Raw genomic sequence first — 25,654 nt, 5'->3', positions numbered from 1 at the left:
TCTGGGAAAGCGGAGCTGGCGGGTGAGGAGGAGCGCAGCGCCGCCTAGGGGTGCAGAGACGAGGTAAACAGCTCGGGCTAGGGAGGCACCGTCTCCACTCGCCGCTGGCAGGGATCTCTCCGAAGTCCTGGCGGCCGGCGCCGGGCGGGGCACGGAAGACGCTGGGAGAAGCTAACCCATCTTCCCTCGAACAGAAGGACAACGCCCTAAGGCCGGCCTCCGCGTAACCTCCACAGCCAACGCCTAAAGACCGCGCGTAACTAGGACTGAGCTGGGCTGGGCTTCTCTCGCCACGGTGTGACCGCGGAACGTCCAGTCCGGGGCTAGTCCAGGGCTCTCGAACCCCCCAGAACCCCTACGGTGCGGGCGAAGAGAGCGGAACTGCCAGAAAAACCACGGGGCGGAGGCGGAGAGAGGCGGGATCCGAGCCACGAATGACCACGCCTTCGAAGCTTAAGGAAACAGGAGCCCCCAAACTAAGGACTGAGGGGCATCGCATGCTGGATTCCCAGACTCTCCGCGGCGGGTTAAAGCCTCTCCTGCACCTTCTTTTATACCAGGAGCCAAATTTTCAATAGAGGCGATCAGCGAGGGGCAAATTGGGAAATAGATGCCTCCTCAAGCTTCCCTGGGACTCTGGCTTTTCAAGGCACCCAGGTGGGTGAGCGCAAAGCTCACAGTTTGGCTTTCTGCGGGTCAGCGGTTTCTCTTTCCCCAGGAGGTCCTGGGGCGGAGTGCCTTACCAGGCGCCCTTGACGCTCTGGTTGAGAGAGGTTAGAAACCAGTCAATACAAGCTCCTGAAACTCAGACTGACACTCATCCCCAGCAGGACGTGACAAGTGGAGTGGGAAGAAAGTCACTGAGATACTCTCCATTGTGTGACCACGGAACTAGTCTGTAAATTTACTCTCTGTAGATATTTGGAAAATAGCATTGAGGCAGGGTAGGAACTGACTAGCTGTCCATACATTCTCCAACTTCCTTTTTAGGTCGGTCTCCTGGAGGGAAATCGTAATATTGATCAGTTCTATGAAAAACATCTCTGAGCTATAAGAAATATCTCCAAATTTCTTCTTGCACCCTACAACCAGAGGATCTCCCTGAGGGGGAAGGCGATTTCCCTGAAGAGGAGGAGAGCTGAAAAAAGAGAGTGCCCTCAAATGACTATTAAGTACTAAATTTCTTAAACTTCTTTTAATACAGTTGCAGGGTCCAAAGCCCCAGGAACCAAAATTTGAAAGACAAAAGCTGAATACTGATCAAGAATTGAAGCTTTCACTGTGATGTTCTTTTTTTCTTTCTCTTTCTTTTTAAGATTTTACCCATTTATTTGTGAGAGAGAAAGAGAGAGAGAGAGAGAGAGAGAGGACACAAGCAGAGGGAGTAGCAGGCAAAGGCAGAATCAGGTTCCCTGCTGGGTAAGGAGCCCCATGTGGGAATGGATTCTAGGACCCAGGATCATGACCTGAGCGGAAGGCAGATGCTTAACTGACTGAGCCACCCAGCCTTACCAGGGCAATGTATTTTCTGGTCAGAAAACTGCCTAGAAGTGTTGATAATTATTGAAGCTGAAGCTGGATACTAGGGAGCTAATTACACAGTTCTCTTAACTTGGGTATATGTTTGAACACTGTTACAATAGTTTCTTAAATTGCTGATTAAAATGAGGGGTGGGGAGGCAGGCTGTTTCAGCATTCTGGCTTTAAGACTGAAAGTGGGATTGGTAAATTCATTATGCCACTGGGAACCAATCACCTCCCTGGGAACAATACAAACCCAACCACTTATCTCTTCCAGGGAAGCAGGGCAAGCAGCAACATAAGGCAATTTAAGTAGTAAATGTCCTAGACTAATTTGTCTTTCTGAGTTAAGGAACCAAGAAAATCATTGACGCCAAGTCTTGGATAAAATCAAAGCAGAAAATATTCAGCCCCGTTGAAGTGTTAGGTAGAGCTGTAAGTATAGCCATCTTGCGGAATGCTCATTAGGATGTGAAACAACCCATAAAAATTAAATTTATTCACCAAATTTCAGAATCAGAATTAATTATCTACTTCAGTGTCAGAGATTAGGATTTGCATTTCCTCATTTTCATTTAATGCTAACAGCTTTGGGGTGCGAAGCTGTACTTTTCACTTTTCCATTAGCAGCCCCTGAAATATATCTGGAGAGACGCACTCAACTTTTGGAAGGCCCCTGATTTTAAGACCTGCAATCAAGTTTCCAGTTATACTGGGTTTAGAATTTCCGAGCTCTGTCTAGGACAATATGTGTGGGTGTGGATTAGTAAGTGGGGAAAAGGAAAAACATACTGAGAATCGAATGAAAAATCTTGACAAAAATTCTTACCCCTACACATACCTCTCAGACTTCTGGCTTCCCCTCTCTTCCCATTTCTCTGTCTAACCTGCCACTGATGATTATTTTTAAAGGATTTAATTTCTGTCAAGAATAAGTGAATAGCACTCACCTAGTGGGATTTGTTCTGTCACCTGCCTCCCTATCTATCTCCCTATCTACTATCTGTAGGCATAAATGGGATTTGTAGGAAAGCAATATTCAGGAGATATTTGGGATATTTAGATATCCCGAAGATGAGAATATCTCAAGAGTCTTTCCTTTTGTATAAGATAACAAGGTGAACACTAAATCCACGATCTCGTAAAATTTCTCTTTAGCGAACTTCTCTTTAGCGAACTTCTCTTTTGCCATTTTATGCCATTTGCCGTAGTTTCCCCTTATTCAGACATTTTTGAGCTTTACTCAGGTACAAGTACAACTTTAAGTGGACTCAATACAAAAACAGTTTTGATTTCTGCTTGGGTTCTATTGCCAAGACATTATTATAAGTCTCTCCCAACCAAGCTTAGCCTTAAATTATAAATTCAAGAGATTTCTAGCCATAACGCGTAAGCTCCTACCAGAGATCTTGCAGCCAAATGAGAAAATAGTAAATCTAACACATGCCACAAAAGTGATGAGGGATAGAAGCAGAAAAATGTTCACATTTAACCCAGAAGACTGACCACTAGCCTGCATAGTATTAATAAGGATCAAATACATCCTTAAAGGGTCTCATTACTGCCTGTATATCTGTTAGTTAATACTAAACTGAATGATAAGCACAAGAGAAATCTTACAAAAGTAGTGTTATGAGTAGAAATTCAAAGAAACATTTATGGTTTAATACTCCCTGCATGTCCCCTCCCCATTGAGCACTAAGCATTTAGCCACCAGCTTCATATAGCAAAAAGTGCAACTCTTTCTGCCCATGGGTCCTGTTTTACTTAAATAAATTACTAAGTTACACCATATTGTGTCTTAAGAATTTCTTGGCCATTGTGCTCAATGACCTGCAACAAAAGGATATTGCTTTTAAAACAAAATTAAGATTTATTTATTTATCAGAGAGAGAGCACAAGCAGGGACAAAGGCAGGCAAAGGAAGAAGCAGGCTCCTTGCTGAGCAAGAAGCCCAATGCAGAACTTGAAGCCAGGACCCCAGAATTATGACCTGAGCTGAAGGCAGACACTTAACAGGCAGAACCACACAGATATCTGCAAAATTAAGATTTTAAAACACATTTTATTTTTTAAAGGTTTTATTTATTTGCGAGAGAGAACCAACTGAGCCACCCAAGTGTCCCTAAACCAGATTTTCTTAGTGCTTAAGATTACTCCTTGGGAACATATTACATACTTAAAGTAAATTTAAAGACAAGATATCAGTGTCACATTAAGCAAATTTTCATCCTGTAAAAGCTGATCAAGTGTCCAAATCAAGTCTTTTTTTCTTGTTTTTATCCCAAATCAAGTCTCACAGAATAGTTCTTTGGGGGTAGAGATCTACATCACTCAAATTTTGTTTCTTAAGTATCTAGCTACGCTCTGGGCACACAAATTAAGTGGCTAACGCACTCTCAATATACAACATCCTATGTTACTTTTTTTTTTTTTTACTTGCATCTAACATATTACTACAGAATTTCTTTCTCAAATTTCTAATCCCAAGTAACTTGTTTTTCTCCATGACATAATACCATATAAAGTATCTCAAACCTTTCTTCATGAATCTTCACTCTGACTCTATATTGTGTTTATGCACTACCTTTTACAATTATTTGCCAATTTTCCAAAAATTATCTTTTTTAAAGATTTTTTTAAAATTTTATTTATTTGACAGAAAGAGATCACAAGTAGGCAGAGGCAAGCAGAGAGAAAGGGGGAAGCAGGCTTCCAGCTGAGCAGAAAGTCTGATGTGGGGCTCAATTCCAGGACCCTGAGGTCATGACCCAAGCTCAAGGCAGAGGCTTAACCTACTGAGCCACCCAGGTACCCCCCAAAATTACCTACCTTTTTCTAAAAATCTTTTTCTATTTCCTCTTCAAAGTGTAGCCCTCAGAACTTAAAGTCATACTCCAGGTTGGTCACATCTGAAGCAAAAAGAGATCTTTTCTCCTTGATAAGGAGAACATACATTAAGGCATGTGTAAGGTGAGGGTATAGGTCCTAGCAAGAATAGAAGAAGGAAAAGGAATAAAAAAAAGCACTTTTTTCATGCAGTCCCTTCAGTCTCCCTGTCTAGATCTATTCTTACACATGCCTAATGTCCTCCTTGTAACAGTCAAAGAGTTAATGATTTCTTCAGAGTCTTCCAGCACAACAGATAACATCCAAGGAGTACCCAAGAGAGGTTATCATGAATGTTTTCCAAGACCACTGACTCCAGAGCTTCAATAACTTACAGAAGATGTCTAAGAATTCATCCTTGTTTTGACTAATTCCTGAAATGTATGAGGGGACACATACACCAGACCACTGTCTTCGATCTAAACCCCAAATGCCAAGCAAAGATGAGACAGTCTCCCTGTTTCTTTCTGAGTCTCCCAGACTGTCTGTATCGGCTCTCTCCACATATCTTCAATAAATTCTGCTCTCACTTCTCAGGGCTCACATTTGATTTCCATCCTGCATGAAGCCAAAGGACCCTCTTGGCTGGTCCTGTGGGACATCCCTCTGCATCGTTGGACCCAGCCAGCTGCATTACTTTCATTCTAAATATTACAAATCAAGGAATAGAGTCTAAAATTACATCTATCTCTTTAAAACACAATCAAATACTTTTTTTCATGATGGATTGAAAACTAAAATTAATACCTATTTTTTTCTAGATGGTCTTAAGCCACAGATCAAAAAGTCCTAGACTTTTGTACTTTTTCTTTTTTACTCCAATTTGCTGAATATTACTGGGTTAAAAGCTAACCTATCTTGTTCAATTATATAATATATTTTATCTACATTCAAATTTTGTATTGCACATATTTGGTAAGCAGTCACACTAGATCTTCCTCTGAGCTGTGGATGAAAATTTTCATCAAGTGTAGCTTAAAAGGAAGGCCTGCAATCATTACCAACTAACCCAACTGACATCAGTTTATTAGATAGTGCTTAACCTGAAATAAAAATCTGACAAAGATTCTATCAACATTCTCTAAAAAAGACTCTACACAAATCTCACATTATAGTTTCAAAACATGCTAAACAAAATATTACTAGAGCATCCTTATGATAGATGCTTAAAAGCAATTTGATAAAAATTTGACAGCTGTCACAAAAAAATGACCACCTTCATTTTATATATATATTTTTAAAGATATTATTCATTTATTTGTCAGAGAGAGAGAGTACAAGCATGGGGAGCAGCAGGCAAAGGGAGAAGCAAGCTCCTTGCTGAGCAGGGAACCCAATGTAGGACTCAATTCCAGGACCCTGGTATCATGACCTGGGCCGAAGGCAGATGCTTAACTGACTGAGCCACCCAGGCATCCCCAATCTTCAATTTAAACAATAAAACATCAGAATAATTTCCATGAAAAATCATGAGCATAACCAGATACTTCATCTCATAGTTATTATTCAATACTGACTTGGATATGCTAGGCTAATCAATATAAAATAAAGAAATGTGTATATGTGTTAGAAAGGAGAATAACATATGTTGTTAGATGATAAATTTATAGGCAATATAATTTTCTACTCATAAAATCAAATAAAAAAAATTAAAACTAAAGAGGTTCAGTGACATGATCAGCTTTCATCTTTGATGAAACTCTATAAAACAAATGAACTTCTAGCATAATATATATGAAGAGAAATTACCAAGTACCATGAAAATTGGACCAAGATGTGAGAAAATGCTAAGAGTGAATTCGTCCCACTGGAGACTTGGGAAGAGCTGATAGACTGGAGTTTTCCAGAGTAGTGGTTCATACTGAAAAACAAAACAAATGATTCTTTGTTTGGAATGACAGGGATGCATAATTTGCCATCCCAAAATGTGTCTGTTTGGCTGGTGTATTATTTTAGGCTGATTATTTTTTCCCAAGTTTTCATTTAAATTCCAGTTAATTAACATACAGTCCAATATTAGTTTCAGTTGTAAAATTAAATGCTTCAAAGTTATATACGACAACCGGTGCTCCTCATAGGCTGGTTATTTTTAAGAAACAGAGGGCTTTAAAAAAAAAAAAAAAAAAACCTCCCCTCTCTCTGCCTAAAATAATTTACAGGATGTGTTCCAGGAAGGGAGCTATCACCATAGATAACTGCAGCATAATATGATATGGTAGACAGGGAAGAAGCTAGCAAGGCCTGTTTGATCAAAGTTTTCCCAATGTCATATTTTTTTTTAATGACCCAGCACACATTTGTTTACCAGACATTTACTCTTTCCACCTTCCTACGAATTGCCTTCTGCCCCTTTGAAGCCTTAGATCCTACCCTTTTCTCTTTAGTTCAGAAAGTCATATATGTACTTCATTTTGTTAACTGTCTTTGGAATCTCTAACGTTTATGTGGATTCCCCTGCATGTATTTAATTAAATTTTATTTTCTCCTGTTAATCTGTCTCATGTTAATTTAATTCTTAGAGCAGCCACAAGACTGAAGGGTGAAGGGAAAATTTACCTCCCCAGACTGAACAAAAAGATCTAGGTACATAGGCTGAATCAGGCAGGATTCTCCTTTCATCCTATTTGTCAGCACAAAATATAAGAGAAAGCAGGACTAAATGTGACAGAGAGCAGAAGCACTATTATTTCAAGAGTGAAGCTAAGGATGTATGTAGTAAGGAGAAGAAAAAATTCTGGATAACAAATTGCTCTGCAGCTGCCAATTCTCACCAGTTGGAGATATGCAGAAACTAAGGTACACACAAACTACTCTACCAAACGTTAATAAAGATACCTTCATGTTAGTCCAGAGCTCTGCTGGCCCATCCATTTACATTCTTCACCTGCAGACAGCTAGTCTTAAAGGAACTACTTTCAATAATGAGTAGTAATCCAAACTAAGCCAAAATGGGATCTCCATAAATACTACAAGAAAGATTAGAAAATAGACATGTACATATGCTCACTGCCAGAATCACAAGGGGATCTTTCACTGTGAGATCCGCTATTACATCACCAGGTTCACTCTTGGGCAGAATTATCAGACTAGATATTAAAATAACAAGGTCCAACTATATGTCATCAACAGAAGGCAACTTTAGACTCAAAGATACAGATAAATTGAAAGTAAAGGATGGAAAAACATATATTATAAAAATAGCAACCACAAGAGAGCTGCAGTGGCTATGCTAATATCAGACAAAAATATTACTGGAAATAAAGAGAGATATTTCATCATGACAAGAGTTGATTAGGAAAGTATAACAATTATAAGAATATAGACAGCTAACAAAAGAGCCCCCAAATACATAAAGCAAGAGCTAACAGAAATGAAAGAAGAAATAGACAATTCAATACTAAAAGCTGGAGATTTTAATACCTTACTTCTGGCAATAGATAACACCTAGACAGATGATCAGTAAGTAAATGGAAGGCTTTAAAAACATTGTAAACCAACTAGACCAAAAAAGACATTTACAGAATACTCACCCACTGACAGCACAGTATCTATTCTTCTCAACTGCACAAGAACATTCTCCATAACAGACCACATGCTAAGTGTCAAGCAAATTACTGTGCACCAGGTATCAACCCCAAGGGAGGACTCTAAATACTTCTGCCCATTGCATCTTGGCATCAGAGTTGCCAAGAAGAACACAATACAGTCAAGCAGGATGGAACAACATTGTATTTACATAGAGAAAAGACAGACCAAGATCAGCTTCAGTACTGGGCATCAGTATCCCATGGCCAGTGGGTTTCTCTGTGCACCCCTCCTGTACCACAGTAGAAAGACCTTTTCTCTTCTTCACAGAGGACAGATGTAACAGTGGGCTTGGTCAGATACCACATGATTCACATGCTCCAAGCAGAGACTAGAGCTTCAGTGAGTCTGAAAGAGGGAAAGATATTCCCACACAAGATAATAAGACTATCACAGGCTGTATAGACTCCATTTCTTGGTAAGGAAGTGTTCCAAGCCCAAGACCCATTCTTACATGACTAAGTGAAATCTGAAAGACTGCGCATGAGGGTTGCCTGGGTGGCAAGTCGGTTAAATGATCCCAGGGTTCCGGATCAAACCCCACATAAGGCTCTCTGCTCAACGGAGAGCCTAATTCTCCCTCTCCCTCTGCCTGCTGCTCTGCCTACTTGTACTCTCTATCTCTGTGTCAAATAAATTAAAAAAAAAAAACTTTAAAAAATCATTTAAAAAAATGTTGCACATTAGAATGCCCTTCCCAACACTATGCCATAAAATAAACTTCAGTAAGTTTATAGGGACTGATACCATACAAAATGTGTTATCTGACCATAATGGAATAAAATTAGAAATCAATAACAAACTGAAATTTAGGGAATTCAGATATATGTAGAAATTAAATCACATGTGCTAAAATAACCATGGGTCAAAGAAGAACAAGGGAAATTAGGAAACACTCTGAGATAAATGAAATGCTGAGATAAATGAAATGAAAGACACAATATATGAAAACTTATGGAATGCAACTAAAACAATGCTCAAAGGAAGATGTATAGCTGTAGTGTTGACACTGAAGAGGAAGATATACCTCAAATCAATTACCTAACCTCCTACTTTAAGATACTGGAAAAATAAAAACAAGCCAAATTTAAAGGATTAAAGAAAAAATAAATAAAAAGAGGAAAAACAGTAGAGAAAGATGACAAAGGCACAAGTTGGTTCTTTGAAAAGATCAACATAATTGACAAAACTTTACCTAGATTGACCAAGAGAAAAGTCAAGAAAATGAAGATTACTAAAACCAGCAATGAAAGAAGACATTACTACAAACCTTAAAGAAATAAAAAAGATAATAGAATATTATGAACAGCTGTGTACCAATAAATGAGTAGTTTAGATGAAAAAATTCTTAGAATACACAAATACCAAAATTGGGTAAAAAGAAAAATAGAAAATCTGAGTGGACATATGAAAAGTAAATAGATTGAATTACTAACTAGATTGAATTAGTAAATAGATTGAATTAGAACTACACAGGAAAAAAACACAAAAGACATCATGAATGAATTCTACCAAACATTCTCATAAATATTAATAGCAGTTCTTTACAAACTCTTCCAAAGAATAGAAGAGGAGCAAGGGACACCTGGATGGCTAGTTGGTTAAGCACCTTACTCTTGGTTTTGGCTCAGGTCATGATCCTAGGGTCCTGAGATTGAGTCCCACGTAGGGCTCAGAGCTCAACATGGAATCTTGTTGTCCCTCTCCCTCTGCTCCTCCTCTCCCCTGCTTTCTCATAAATAAACAAATAAAATCTTTTCTTAAAAAAGAAGAACAAATACTTCCTGGCTCATTCTTTTTTTTTTTAGAAGATTTTTTATTTATTTGACAGAGAGAGTAATCACAAGTAGACAGAAGTAGGCAGAGAGGTAGGCAGAGAGAGACGAGGAAGGAGGCTCCCTGCTGAGCAAAGAGCCCAATGCAGAGCTCAATCCCAGGACCCCAAGATCATGACCTGAGCCTAAGGCAGAGGCTTAACCCACTGAGCCATCCAGGTGCCCCTTCTGAGGGCAGTATTACTCTGATATCCAAAACAAAAGACATGACCAGAAAAGAAAACTACAGACCACTATCTTTTATGAATATAAACACAAAAATACTCAATGGAATACCAGAAAACCAAATTCAGCAATATATAAAAGGAATTATACACCATCATCAAGTTGGTTTAACATCTGAAAATCAATAAATGTAATATATATTAGGTTGTACAAGTTGCCATAACAAAGTATCACAGACTGGGTGAGCTAAACAACAGAAATTTACTTTCTTGTAATTCTGAAGGCTAGAATTCCAAGATCAATGTATCACCAGTGTTAATATCTTTCAAGGCTTCTCTCCTTGGCTTGTAAATGGCCATCTCCTCACTGTGACTTCACATGGTCTTCCCTCTGTGTGTGTTGATGAACTAATTTCTTTTTCTTTTTAAAGATTTATTTATTTTAGAGACAGAGGGTGTGAGCAGAGGCAGAGGTCGAATTTCTTCTTCTTAAAAGGACATCAGTCATATTGCATTAAGATTCACCTCAATGACTTCATGTTAACTCAGTTATTTCTTTTTAAAATTATTTATTTATTTATTTGACAGAGGAAGACACAGTAAGAGAGGGAACACAAGCAGATGGAGTGGGAGAGGCAGAAGCAGGCTTCCTGCTGAGCAGGGAACCTGATGTGGGGCTTGATCCCAGGACCCTGGGATGGTGACTTGAGCCAAAGGCAGATGCCCAACAACTGAGCCACCCAGGCAAGCCTACATCAATTACTTCTTTAAAAATGGCCACAATTGCCGAACTGTGGAAAGAGCCAAGATGCCCTTCAACAGATGAATGGATAAAGAAGATGTGGTCCATATATACTATGTAGTATTATAACTCCATCAGAAAGGATGAATACCCAACTTTTTTATCAACATGGACGGGACTGGAAGAAACTATGCCGAGTGAAATAAGTCAAGCAGAGAGAGTCAGTTATCATAGGGTTTCACTTACTTGGGGAGCATAAAGAATAACGTGGAGGACATTAGGAGAAGAAAAGGAAAAGTGAATTGGGGGAAATTAGAGGGGAAGACGAACCATGACAGACTGGGACTCTGAGAAACAAACTGAGGGTTTTAGAGGGGAGGGAGATGGGGGGATAGGTGAGCCTGGTGGTGGGTATTAAGGAGGGCATGTATTGCATGGAACACTCACTGTGGTACAAAAACAATGAATCTTGGAACACTGAAAAAATGGAATAAATTTTAAAAATATGTATCTTCAAATATAATTCCAAATATATTCTGAGGTACTTCAGTTCAGGCATCAACACATGAATTTTGGGGGGACACAATTCAGCTCATAGTGATATATCAATTGATTAAAATACAAACACCATATGATCATCTGAATACATGCAGAAAAATCATTTGGCAAAATCCAACACCATTTTATAATAAAATCAGCCATCAAACTAGGAAGAGAAGGGAATTTCCTTATCCTGATAAGGGCATTCATGAGATAGAGTGGAAAACTGAAGAGGAAGACAATGAAGCCAAAGTTGGTTCTTTGAAAAGATCAAGAAAACTGACAAAACCTTAGCTATATTGACGAAGAGAAAAAGCCACAAGACTAAAATTAGTAAAACCAGAAATGAAAGAGGGGTCATTTTCAAAGACCTACTGAAAGGTAATATTATAGTTACAGGTAAAAACCAGTGTGCTTTTGCCTAAGGTCAGCGACAAGTCAGGAAAGTTTTCTCTAACCACTTCTATTCGACATTGTGCTAGAGGCTCTAGCTAGCCCAATTAGGGAAGAATACAAGATCAAAGACATTCAGATGCAATGGATGGGAAGATTAAAACTATCTCCATTTAGAGATGACCAGTCCTTGTATATTGAAAATCCTAAAGAATCCACTAAAAACTGTAAAACAAATAAATGACATCAGAAAGGTTATAGGATAAAAGATTAATATAAAAACCCATCAATTATATTTTATAGACTAACTATTGTAAAAATGAACCAATAAAAAAATGCAATGAAAAATCTATTTAAAAATGTTTTTTTAAAAAGGGGGCGCCTGGATGGCTCAGTGGGTTAAAGTCTCTGCCTTCAGCTCAGGTCATGATCCCAGGGTCCTGGAATTGAGCCCCATGTAGGGCTCTCTGCTCAGCTGGGAGCCTGCTTCCCTTCCTCTCACTCTGCCTGACTCTCAGCCTACTTGTGATCTCGTCAAATAAACAAATAAAATCTTTTAAAAAAAGAAAATATTAAGGAATAAATTTAGCAAAAGAAATATAAAATGTGTACTCTGGAAACTCCAGAACAATGTTGAAAGGAATTAAAGAAGGGGCACCTGAGTGGCTCAGTTGGTTAAGCATCTATCTTCAGTTCAGATCGTGATCCCAGGGTCCTGGGATCCAAGCCCTTTGGGCTCCCTGCTCTGTAAGAAGTCTGCTATTCCCTCTCCCTCTGCTGCATTCCCTGCTTATTCTCTCTCTGTGGTCAAATAAACAAGTAAAATCTTTAAAAATAAGTAATTAATTAATTAAACTAAAAAGAAGGGAATTAAAAAACATCTAAATGGGGAAAATCCCATGTTCATGGATCAGAAAACTTTACACTGTTAAAATGGAAATACTGTCCAAATGGATCTACAACATACTCCCTATCAAAAGTAAGCTGGTTTCCTTGCAGAAACTGACAAACCGATCCTAAAATTCATATGGAAATGCAGGTCACCCAGAAGAGCCAAGAAAATCTTGAGAAAAAGAACAAAGTTGGAAAACAATTTCTAAAACTTGCCTCAAAAGTATAATAACGAAGAGAGTGTGGTACTGGGATAAGGACAGACATATAAATCAATGGAATAGAAATGGGAATCCAGAAATTAACTCCCACATTTATTGATCAACTGATTTTCTTTTCTTTCTTTTTTTAAAGATTTCATTTTTAAGTAATTTCTACACCCAACATGGGGCTCGAACTCACAACCTAGAGATCAAGAGTCTTGTGCCCTACTGACAGGAATTCATTCCTTGATCAACTGAATTCCAACAACGGTTCCCCAACATTTCAACAGGGAAAGAATAGTTCTTTTCAATAAACAGTGCCAGGATAACTGTATATCCACTTGCAAAAGTGTTAAGGTAGACCACTACCTCACACCACCTACAAAAATTAACTCAGAGTGTATCAAAATGATGCCAGCAAAATAACAGAGTAAGAATTCCTAGCCCTTATTCTCCCACAAAAATACAATTAGCAACAATATACAGACCAAAATTCCTTTATGAGGATTCCAGAGTCCAGTTACAAAGCTGGAGTACTCCCAGGTGAACACAAGGCTGAAATAGCTATGCTGAAACAAGTACAAAGAATAAATTTTACTTGGCTCACATCAGCCCTGCACCCACGTTGACCCACCAAGAAAGAATACCCTGGCTTGCTACTGGCCCTTCCAGAGGAAAGAAAAGAGCACAGCATGTGTCCAATGTAACAACTTCTCAGAAGGCTGCCTTAAAGGACTAATTTCTATATTGCCCCAATCAGAGAACTGATCGAACTGGCATAGTTTGGATGCCTGAAGGCTATGGAGAACAAAAGAAAATACCAAGGGGACGAAGGAGGGAGAAAAGTGAGGATGTGTCCAGACTTTTGGGATTTTGGAAAGCTGCCTAAGAAACTGGTATCTGTTTTATCTGACTCGGGTTGCTGACAGGAAACCAGCATACCCTGGATGCCTAGTGATCACTGAAAACAAGGGACAACTATTGCCATAGAACATAGAAAATTAAAATGCTGCAGATAGACACTAGAGGGAGCAACAAAGAGCATTTTAAATTACCAGGTTCCAAAATAAAATAAAATAAAATAAAAATCTCCAGTCAAAAGGAGCGCTATAGGAAAGAAACTGGGGGTTGCTGGAGGGGAGAGGGTGGGGGGATGGGGTAACTGGATAATGGGCCTTAAGGAGGACACGTGATGTAATGAGTACTGGGTATTTTATGCAACTGAGGAATCACTAAATTCTATTCGTGTAATAATGCACTATATGTTAACTAAATTGAATTTAGAATTTTTTAAAGATTTCATTTATTTATTTAACAGACAGGGATCACAAGTAGGCAGAGAGGCAGGCAGAGAGAGAGGGGAAAGCAGGCTCCCTGATGAGCAGAGAGCCCCATGAGGGGGATGCGGGGCTCGATCCCAGGACACTGAGAACATCACCTGAGCCAAACGCAGAGGTTTAACCCACTGAGCCACCCAGGCGCCCCTGAATTTAAATTTTAAAAATTTTTTTCAAGGAGCTAAAAGAAAAATATGTGAAAAGTAATGAGGAAAACCTATGGGGTATACAGGACTTATGGGACAACTTTATTTTAAAATTTTTTTTAAAAAATTCTACGTGTTTATTTGACAGAGAGAGAGAGCACAAGCAGGGAGAAGCAGGGTCTCCACTGAGCATGGAGCCTGATATGGGGCTTGATCCCAGGATCCTGGGATCATGAGCTGAGCTGAAGACAGATGCTTAACTTACTGAACCACTCATGGGCCCTGGAGACACCTTTAAAAGAAATCATCACTGGAATCTCAGAAGAAGAGAGAAAGGGGTAGAAAGCTTATTTAAGGAAATAATGAGAGAGAACTTCTCGGACATGGGGAAAGATTTGGAAATCCAAGTTCATGAAGCTAATAGGTTCACCCCAAAATGTCACTCCAAAACAATCTTCTCTATGACAAATTATAATAAAACTACATAAAATTAAAGGCAAAGAGAATTTTAAGAGCAAAAAGAGAGAACAATTTCTCTCTTATAAGTGAACCCCCAGTAGGCTATCACCAGAAACACTGCACACCAGGAGAGAATGGGGTGATGTTATTCAAAGTCCTGAAATAAAAATAAACCACTGACCAAGAAAACATTATGCAGCAAAGTTATCCTTCAGAAATGAAAGTGAGATAAAGACTTTCCCAAATAAGCAAAAGCTTGGGGAGTTCATCACCATTAGACCTGCCTTACAAGAAATGCTGAAAGGAGTTCTTCAAACTGAAATCAAACGATGATAACTAGTAACATAAAAACATATGAAAACATACCATATGCTGGTAAAAGTAAGTATAGAGTCAGATTAACAATACCCAATACTGTAATATAGTGGTGTGATAACCACCATACTCTCAGGGTTAAAGAACAAATATATTTAAAATAGAAATAGTTATAATTTTGTTAATGGATACACCCTATAAAAAGACATAAATTATGACAATAGAAACATAAAATGGGTAGGAGTAAAAGAGTAGAGTTTTGCATGTGATGAAAGCCAACTTACTGGGGTGCCTAGGTGGCTTAGTTGGTTAAGTGTCTGCGTTCAGCTCAGGTCATGATCTCAGTGTCCTGGGATCGTGTCCCATATCGGGCCCCCAGCTCGACAAGGAATCTGTTTCTCACTCTCCCTCTGCCCCTCACACCGCTTATGCTCACTTTCTCTCAAATAAGTAAATAAAATCTTTATAAAAAAGCCTAGTTGTTGTCAGCTTAAAATAGGCCTATGTCTATAAAATGCTTCAATTAAAGTACAGGTAACCATAAAAAAAACTATAGTAGATACAAAATAAAGAAAAGGAAATCAAAGATACACACAAGATAAAGATAAGGAAATCAATTCGCAAAGGAAGATAGCAAGACGGGGAAAAAAGGAACAGAGATACTATAAAACAGCCAGAAAACAATGGACATAGTAAATTCTTACCTATTATTATTTTTTTAGAAATTTTTTTTAAAGATTTTATTTATTTATCAGATAGAGATCACAAGTAGGCGGAGAGGCAGGCAGAGAGAGAGGGGGAAGCAAGCTCCCTGCTGAGCATACTGGGATCACGACCTCAGCCCAAGGCAGAGGCTTTAACCCACTGAGCCACCCAAGCGCCCCTTTACCTATTATTATTTTAAATGAAAATGGATTAAATTCTCCAATCAAAGGCATAGCTGAATGGATTAAAAACAAGATCCAACTATATGCCGCCTCCAGCACTTTCAAGGGACATACACAGGTTTAAAATGAAGAGAAGGAAAAAGATATTCCATGCAAATGGAAATAAAAAGAGAGAGTGGGAATAGCTATACTTGTATTGGATAAAACTGACTTTAAGTAAAAAACTGTAACAGGAAACAAAGAAGGTCATCATATGGTGAGAAAGAGGTCAAAGTCATCAAGAGGATGTAACAATTTTTATGCATCTACCCAACATCAGAACACAGAAATATATAAAGCAAATAATAGCGTATCTGAAGGGAGTAATAGACATTACAGGAATAACAGGGGACTTCAAACCCCAGTTTCATCAGTGGATATATCACCCAGACAGATAATAAATAAGAAAACACTGAACTTTATCTCTACTTTAGACCAAATGGACCTAGCAGACATGTACAGAACATACCCACCAACTTCAGCAGAAAACACATTCTTCTCAAGCACATATGGAACATTATCCAGGATATATCATGTGCTAGGTCACAAAATAAGTCTCAGCAAACTTTAAGAGACTCAAATCATATAGAGTAGATTTTCTGACCATAATCATATGAAACTAGAAGTTGATAACTGGAGGAAAACTAGACAATTTACAAATATGTGGAAATTAAATAACACACTCCTTAAAAAAAAAATAACACACTCCTAAAAAACTGTGGGCCAAAGATGAAATCGAAGGGAAATAATATTTTGAAACAAATGAAAATGAAAGCACAATGTACCAAAACTTATAGGATGCTGCAAAAGCAGGGCTAAGAGGGAAATTTACAGCAATAAATAACTACATTAAAAGAAATTATTTTGGGGCACCTGGTGACACAGTCCGTTGTATCAGATTCTTGATTTCCACTCAGGTCATGATCTCAGGGTCGTGAGATGGAAAAGGCTCTGTGCTAAGCAGAGTCTGTTTAAGATTCTTGCTGCCCTTCCCCCCAGCTCTCCCCTACTCTCCTTCTCTTGCTCTAAAATAAATAAATCTTTAAAAAGAAAAATAAAAGGGGGCACCTGGGTAGTTCAGTCAGTTAAGTGTCTGTATTTCGCTCAGGTTGTGACCCCAAGGTTCTGGAATGGACCCCCACATTGGGCAACCTGACCAGTGGGAGTCTGCTTCTCCCTCTCCCTTTGTCCCTCCTCCCCCGCTTATGCATGCTCTCTCTCTTTCTCTCTCAAGTAAATAAATGAAAATTTTTTTTTAAAAAGGAAGAAAGAAAATGAAAAACCTGAGGCTCAATCTCCCGACCCTGAGATCGGAACCTGAGCGGAAATAGAGTTCGAAGCTTAACCAACTGAGCCACCCAGGAGCCCCAGTCTGAACAATAACTCAATCCATAATGTCAATAATACTATTAAATACCATGACGACAAGCAAAATTAAAGAATAATGTTACAACTGAGAATGAAGAACCTTAAACAATAAAGCTGTGAGTTAGGCTAAAAGAGTAAGGCAGTTTTTAATACGAACTCACCTCTTTCAAATGTTCTATGTCTGGTTCTCTTTCACCGGTTCCCTCCGTAGAACTCAGACCAGGCGGAAGACTGGGACTGAAGGCCATGAGGTCGGTCTTGGGAGCGCCCTCCCCAGAGCACACCCTCTGCCGCCTCTGCTGCGAGTACGACCAGCTCCCCACCGCGCTGGAGCACACGAGCGTGGGCTTCCCAGGCCCGCACGCGCCCTCCCTGGGCGGAGCCGAGCACCGCAGCGCCGTGTACAGCAGCAGCGTGAGCACCAGCAGGCTGGACACCGCGCAGATGGCGACGATCAGGTACACGTTGACGTCCACCAGCGCCGTCTCGGCGCCAGCGGCGCCCGCCAACACCCGCGACGACGCCTTTGGCGCCTGGCCGCTCTCCACCAGCGACAGCAGCACGGTGGCCGTGGCCGTCAGCGCCGGCTCGCCGTGGTCCTTGACCAGCACCAGCAGGCGCTGGCGCGGCGGGTCCGCCTCGTCCAGGGAGCGCGTCGTGCTGATCTCGCCCGTGTACAGCGCCACGCGGAACGGGCTGCGCGCGCCCCCCGCCGCCGGCTGCAGCTCGAACGACAGCCACGCGTTGTAGCCGGAATCCGCGTCCACCGCGCGCACCTTCGCCACCACGTGGCCCGCGCCCACCGACCGCGACACCAGCTCGCTCAGCGCGCCGCCCCCGCCGCCCGCGCCGGGCCGCGGCAGCAGCGCCGGCGCGTTGTCGTTCTCGTCCAGCACGAACACCTGCAGCGTCACGTTGCTGCCCAGCGGCGGCACCCCCGCGTCGCGCGCGCTCACTTGGAACTGCAGCAGCTCCAGCTCCTCGTGGTCCAGCGGCTGCAGCGCGTACACCTTGCCGCTCTCCGCGTGCACCGACACGTAGCTCGACAGCGCGCGCCCGCCCACGCGCCGCTCCACCAGCGAGTAGGACACCCGCGCGTTCTCCTGCGCGTCCGCGTCCCGCGCCGACACCGTGAAGATGTGGCAGCCGGGCGGGTTGTTCTCCTTCACGAACACCGTGTACTCGGGCTGCGCGAACGCCGGCGCGTTGTCGTTCACGTCCGCCACTTCCACGGGCACGCTGGCGGTGGCGGAGAGCGGAGGCGATCCCTCGTCCCGTGCGATCACTACTAGAGCATAGCTCGACACGCTCTCGCGGTCCAAAGCGCCATCCAGCACCAATGAATAGTAATTTTTGAACGTGGACATGAGCTTGAAAGGGACGTTTGGCGTTAGAGAACAGATCACCTGCCCGTTGGCACCAGAGTCACGGTCAGATACACTGATCAGCGCAATGACAGTACTAGGGTGAGTGTCCTCTCGTACTGGGAGAGACAGGGAAGTCACGGTGACTTCAGGGGCATTATCATTGGCGTCTAATATTTCTACCCAGACTGTACAGTGACCTGCCATTGGGGGATTCCCTTTATCTGTGGCCTGTACTTCAATTTCATAAAACTTGTTTTCCTCATAATCTAAAGTTCCATTGACCCTCAATTCTCCGTTATTTTCATCTAGTATAAACAAGAGTTTTCCTTTGGGCTTCACTGACATCAAAGAGTAGGCTATCTCCCCATTGACTCCTTCGTCTCGATCTGTGGCGTTTAGCTTTATCACAAATGTTTCTTTAGCAGCGTTTTCCATCAATCTCACCTTGTATTCTGATTGCTCAAATTCCGGATCATTGTCGTTAATATCCAAGACTTGGATGAAAAGCTGAACGGTGCCAGTGAGCTCTGGTTTCCCCCCGTCTGCAGCTGTCAATAGCAAATTAAGTTCTGGAGTTTTCTCTCGATCCAGATATTGTTTTAATGTAAGCGACAGTCTTTTAGTCTGCTTACTATGTGTTGGTACTTTTAAAGAAAAATACTCATTTTGACTTAGTCTGTAAGTCAATAGAGCATTCTCTCCTATATCCGCATCGGAAGCTCCCTCTAGAGGAAAATGAGAGCCGGGTTGCTTAGATTCAGAAATCAGCAGCTTTTGTTCTTTGAGAGAGAAGACCGGTGGATTGTCATTAATATCCTTCACCTCCACCTCCACATGGAAAACCTGCAGCGGCCTGTCCACGATCACCTCCAGGTGGATGCTACACTCTGTGCTCCGCCCGCACAGCTCCTCCCGGTCGATCCGAGAATTCACAAACAAAATGCCATTCTGTAGATTTACCTCCAGAAGATCCCCGTGACCCTTGGACGCCACTCGGAAAAGGCGCGGCACCAGCGCCGCCAGCTCCAGCCCCAAATCCTGAGCGATGCGGCCCACGAAGGTGCCGTGTTTGGCCTCCTCCAGGACCGAGTAGTGGACCTGGCCACTGCCGGCCTCCCAGACTGAAAGGAGGAGAAGCGACAGCAGCAGACGCTGAGTGCCCAATCCCCTTCTTTGAGAGCCGAACATCGCATACGACATTAACTTCCAAAATAAGGTTCTTTAAACTTACAGCAGCAGAGACTCCGGTTTGGGATTAAAAATCTAGCTGAATTTCTGAGAAGTTTCAAAGTATCCTTTAACAGTAGCGTTCGGCATGATGGAGTCGTTTTTTTGTGTGTGTGTGGGGCGTTCCTAGCAGTTCAGAACAACCCTTGAAACAGCTATTTCAACCAAGTAAAGAGCGACACCTTGCGCCTGAATTGTGAGTACTGTGCACTATATCGTACACTAGAATTTTCAAGAGAAAAATATAATTCACTTGATGTGCTTCATCTTTATCCTCAAAATAATATTTCCAAAGTGCCTATTGAGGTAACATTCGTAGTATAAGTCCCATTGAAAGTGATGGTATGTGGAAAATGATATTTTTTTCTTAACAAAAAGTAGAGTTATATAATTGTGGTTTTACTTAGCTACATAATACACACTAAGTTTAGTTCTACAGGTAGCCTTATGAAAAACTATGGTTAAACATTTCCTAAAGATATTGTTTCTCATATTAGAATATTATCAAATTTGAATCGTTTTACTTCTAATCTCTTTTTGTTATTTTGGCTGCTAGGAAACTCAAAGACAAACTTGAGGTATTAGTAACAACTCTTTAGTCTTTAATTTCTGTATGTTGTGTTCTCATCTCTGTGCACTTGCGCCTTCTATTCATACCTATTTTCTTTAGTTGCAATTCTTTTTTGTTATTTACATTTAATTGCATTTTGTTGCAAGCAATCTTATATCCATTGAAAAACAAAAATATGTTTTCAAATTTAGTGTATAAAACAGAATTCACAATGGAAAAATTTATTTATATAGATGAAATTTATATTTGACATACATGATTTATTAGGGAGGTTACTTTGCTAACTGTATAATATGAGGTATCAAGTGACACTTTATGTGATGGTGTCAATGATATGGAAGAAGATGTCTTTCAATTATAAAATATTTTTTTTTATAATTCAGTGAAATAAATAAAAGTCACCATGAAAATCTGTGGGTCATACTGGTATTTCCAAGTCACTTACATTGGTTTTTGTTTATCTGTCAGGATATATTCATGAAAATAGCTGGCTTTTTTTCCCTATCACTTAACAAGTGCTTATTAAATAGCACCTCTGAGTGCCAGGCACAGGAGAGGACCAAAGAGACAATACAGTTGATAGGAAATTCTGTTAGAGAGGGCATAGCCTGAGCATGGAAGACTTAACCATCAGATTAAAGAACTGGACTTGACCTTGGGGGTATTGGGGAGCCAATGGATGTGCTGGACCAAAAGAGTAAGGTAAGATTTAAGAGAGCTGGGGTGCCTGGGTGGCTTAGTGGGTTAAAGCCTCTGTCTTGGGCTCAGGTCATGATCCCAGGGAACTCTCTGCTCAGCAGGGAACCTGCTTCCCCCTCTCTCTGCCTGCCTCTCTGCCTACTTGTGATCTCTGTCTGTCAAATAAATAAATAAAGTCTTAAAAAAAAAGACTTAAGAGAGCTGAGACTGGTGAGGTATGCAAGGTGGACTGAAGGGAATAAGACTAGAACCCAGGAGAACAGCAGGGAGCTGTTGTAGCATTGTGGGTGTGACATGAGGTAGGCTAGCACATAGCAAAGTTCCCAGCACACAGTGGGCACTCAATAAATTGCTGAATGACCTGTTTCTTGTCGAAGGAATTCTGGGTTTGAGATCATAAGTTCATCCAAAACAAGGGAAAGGATTTTTAATTAGACCTCCTCTAAATATGTATTACTGTGCTAAACACACACACACACACACACACACACACACACTTAAAATGATCAAACAATTCAACCAAATTCCAAGTGATTTTAATGTTTGTGTAAATTCAGTTTCATAAAATACCAAGTAGAACATAAGTATTGTTGATATGAGTTATCATTGCCTGAAGATGTAACTCAGTTATGTGTCTTTGTCTTTTTATGTAGCATTGGATTTAATGGTGTCAAAAGAGAATCCAATGGAAGTTAAAAGTAGAAAGTGATTTAGAGTAAATATCACTCTAGTTTGAATATTTTGTTGTATGATTGATGATTCCTCCCCACTTTAAAAATATTGAAATGGCACAAGAAAAAATTACTAGTATATTTGTTTGCATTTTAGTATTTTTCCTTGTCTTGAATGCACACAGACACTATTGCTAATTTCAGATTTTGTTTCTTTTTTCAACTTTATTCTTTTTTAAAAAAAGATTTTATTTATTTATTTGTCAGAAAGAGAGAGAGAGAGTGAGCACAGGCAGACAGAGTAGCAGGCAGAGGCAGGGGGAGAAGCAGACTCCCTGCAGAGCAAGGAGCCCAATGTGGGACTCCATCCCAGGACACTTGAATCATGACCCGAGCCAAAGGCAGTGGCTTAACCCACTGAGTCACCCAGGCATCCCTCGAATTTATTCTTTTCCCCATATTGTCATCCTGCTAGCACTCTTAGTAAATAGAAAAATCTTTCTTAAAAAAACTAATAAAGCAAGCATACTTGTCACATTTTACAACACAAAATTATCTTATGCATCCCTGAAACAATCAGTTATAAGGGCCTCTAATCAAAATATAACATCAGACTACATTAACAGTAGACTTAACATACTATCAGAAGACTGTTAGATTTATCTTAGAGAAAAAGGAAGCAAGAGATCTCCAACCTCTTCATTATGGACTTTGGGGATTGAGATAGTACATACAATATGGAATCCTCAAAGGTAAACAGAGAGATGAACAACAGAAAGTATACCCAAGTAGATAATATTACATGTCTGAACTAAAACCAGATGTTAATTTAGCAATTACTTTCCAGTAATATGGTATTTTTTAGTATATGAAAAGACCCTGGATGAACACCAAGTCATAATAGAGTTTGATTATTGTATGAAGCAATGACCCATCTTTTGCATTTTAGCTGTGATATTTCAGATAGCACCATCTCAACTAATTCATACAAAAGAGATTATGCTATCTTTGAACTCATCTTTAGGGATAAGCTTGAGATCTGATAATAAGCTAATGCCAAGAAGTTCACATCAATATTGTTATTAACACTGATTTTGTAAAATCGATTGAAAAACTGAAGAACTTTGTGCCAGAGTTTTACTAACCCAAACCTTTCTTTAAGATTTATTTATTTATTTTAGAGAGAGAAAGAAAGCATATAGGGGGAGGGGCAGAGGCAGACAATCTCAAGCAGACTCCCCAATGAACATGAAGCCCAAGCTGGGGCTCCACACCAGGGTCTCCATGAGGGGACCATGAGGGATTGAATCCCATGGGATAACGATCCCAGAGGAAACCAAGAGTCAGATGCGTAACTGACTCAGCCACCCAGGCATCCCAATCTGTTTAGTCTTAAATTTATTTTTCTTTTAATATTTTGTCTATTTATTTGACAGAGAGAGACACACAGCGAGATGGGGAACATGAACAGGGTGAGTGGAAGAGGGAGAAGTGGCTTCTCACCCAGGTGGGAGTCCTATATGGGGCTTGATCCCAGGACCCTAGGATCATGACCTGAGCTGAAGGCAGATGCTTAATGACTGAGTGGCACCCAGCTTCCACCAGTCTTAAGTTTCTACTGTATTTCCTGCTAGTCATGTATTAGAGTACATGGTTTAATATTCTATTAGTCCTCATCATTCACTAATACAGCATAACAGGTCTAGTAATATTTTATTGAAAACATAACAGAGAAACAAATCTTTTTTTTAAAAGATTTTATTTATCTATCAGAGAGAGAGAGGGAGAGCGAGCGAGCACAGGCAGACAGAATGGCAGGCAGAGGCAGAGGGAGAGGCAGGCTCGCTGCCAAGCAAGGAGCCCGATATGGGACTCGATCCCAGGACGCTGGGATCATGACCTGAGCCGAAGGCAGCTGCTTAACCAACTGAGCCACACAGGCATCCCAGAGAAACAAATCTTGAAACCATTCTTGGAAACTCAGGAGAGTCTTCAAAAACAATAGATTAAAAATACTACCCAACACCATATTAACAAAATTATAGGATATACTCATTGATGTTCACTCTTTGCTCTCATGGCTCATTGAAGTATACACACTTATATGATCACAGATCATTTGTTCAGTCAGCACAAATCTCACAGACAACAATAAAACTGAAGAAGACTGAATTCTCAAATACCCACACACATTCAAAGATTTTCATGGGAGAGACACCTGGGTGGTTCAGTCAGTTAAGCATCTGTCTTCAGCTCAGGTCATGATACCAGGGTCCTGGGATTGAGCCCCATATAGGGCTCTCTGCTCAGTGAGGAGCCTGTTCCCCTCCCCCCACCACCTGCCTCTCTGCCTACTTGTGATCTCTGTCTGTCAAATAAATAAATAAAATCTTTAAAAAATAAAAATAAAGTCTTCTAACTTGTACACTGGAGCAAAAAAAAGATAAAGAACAAAATAAAAATTCACATCAATTGATTTAGATGCTTATAGGTCTAAATACAAGTTCTCTGTGATCTCTTTAAAGAAGACAATTCACATCATGAGTTTAAATCAAATGTATCTAAAGTATACAACATCAAATTGTGAAATGTGACCAACACCATCACTGTCATATGCAAGTGACTTTATCCTGGTTGTTGTTATGCTTAAGCTACTTAAATCAATGTCATTTCAAAGATCTAGTGGCTTGGTGGACACAGACAGAAGTACCACCTTTCCCCATATATGGGAAGACTCCCTTAAACTCAAAGCACAAGGAAATGTGAATTTTCCTACCCTACCCTAAAATGTTTCCATACAGATCTACAATGGGTACCATGAATGGAAGAAACATGAATATGATCAAATATCAAATAAATCTTCCAAATAAAAAAGGAAATCAATGAATTAATCTGGAGAAGAGCAGCAATAGATTAGGTAGGCAATTAGCAAAACTGAAATTACACTAGGAAATAAAGAAAAAGTATAGTTTATCTGAAGCAGCCAAAGATGATGAAGAAAATAGGCAGGAAGTCATTAAAGGATTAAAGACAAAAAAGTAAAGTCCTCCCCAAAGGTAAGACTGAAACTTCACTCAGTATCTCAGAAGCATGCCCCTGATTATAAAGAAACAAAATTATTTATTAAAGGAAGCCATCTCAACAGCCCATGCTCATTAGAAATAAATAAACTTATCGTTTATAGGAAGGTAAGAATTCAAACACATTTAAAACCCAAAACAACTAAATTATGAAGTTATGCATTATTATGGTGATTTTTAATACATGAACACAATGAGTGGAGGACACCAATTAGAATACGGAATTCAACAGAAAGAGTGAACTTGTTGCAAAATTGCGAACTAGAATATTTAAGGTTTGCCTACATCCTCCATTTCCCATCAGTGATTCTCGCCTGGATAACTTAGCCTCCTTCATTTACAGACAGCTCTAGCCATCTACTTCATTACTGCTGTTACTACCACTATTATTATTTCCAACAACTAAATAATGTTCTGCTGTGTTCATGAAGACTTTGGTGAAAAGTAATAAAAAAGGCTAGACTTCCAGTGTGTTTAAAAATAAACCATCCCAAGAAAATAAAAACAAATAAATGAAGCAATAAACTTACACAAATGTCGCTAAACATATTATGCGATTGACATCAACAGGCATTAAATACATTCAGAATTACTGTACTTACATCATTCCCGAATATCTGTTGATCTCCACTATCTCCAGAATTTGAACAAGGAGGAACACTAGGGCTGAAGGCCATGAGGTCGGTCTTGGGCGCGCCCTCCCCAGAGCACACCCTCTGCCGCCT

General features: G+C 40.2%; 1 protein-coding gene across 1 annotated transcript in view; it reads right to left on the bottom strand.

Annotated features, from left to right (window-relative positions):
- Nucleotides 1-20,022, bottom strand: part of LOC132028601 (protocadherin alpha-C2) — a 106,435-nt gene extending 86,413 nt beyond the window's left edge. The window contains exon 1 of the mRNA XM_059417768.1: nucleotides 17,476-20,022. Coding sequence (XP_059273751.1) covers nucleotides 17,476-19,881 — 2,406 coding nt within the window. The 5' untranslated portion in view covers nucleotides 19,882-20,022. The remainder of the gene's footprint in view (nucleotides 1-17,475) is intronic.
- Between the last annotated feature and the right edge of the window lie 5,632 nt (nucleotides 20,023-25,654).

This window comes from Mustela nigripes, chromosome 12, assembly GCF_022355385.1.
Source record: "Mustela nigripes isolate SB6536 chromosome 12, MUSNIG.SB6536, whole genome shotgun sequence".
Taxonomy (NCBI): domain Eukaryota; kingdom Metazoa; phylum Chordata; class Mammalia; order Carnivora; family Mustelidae; genus Mustela; species Mustela nigripes.
This window is presented reverse-complemented; position numbering and strand designations above follow the sequence as displayed.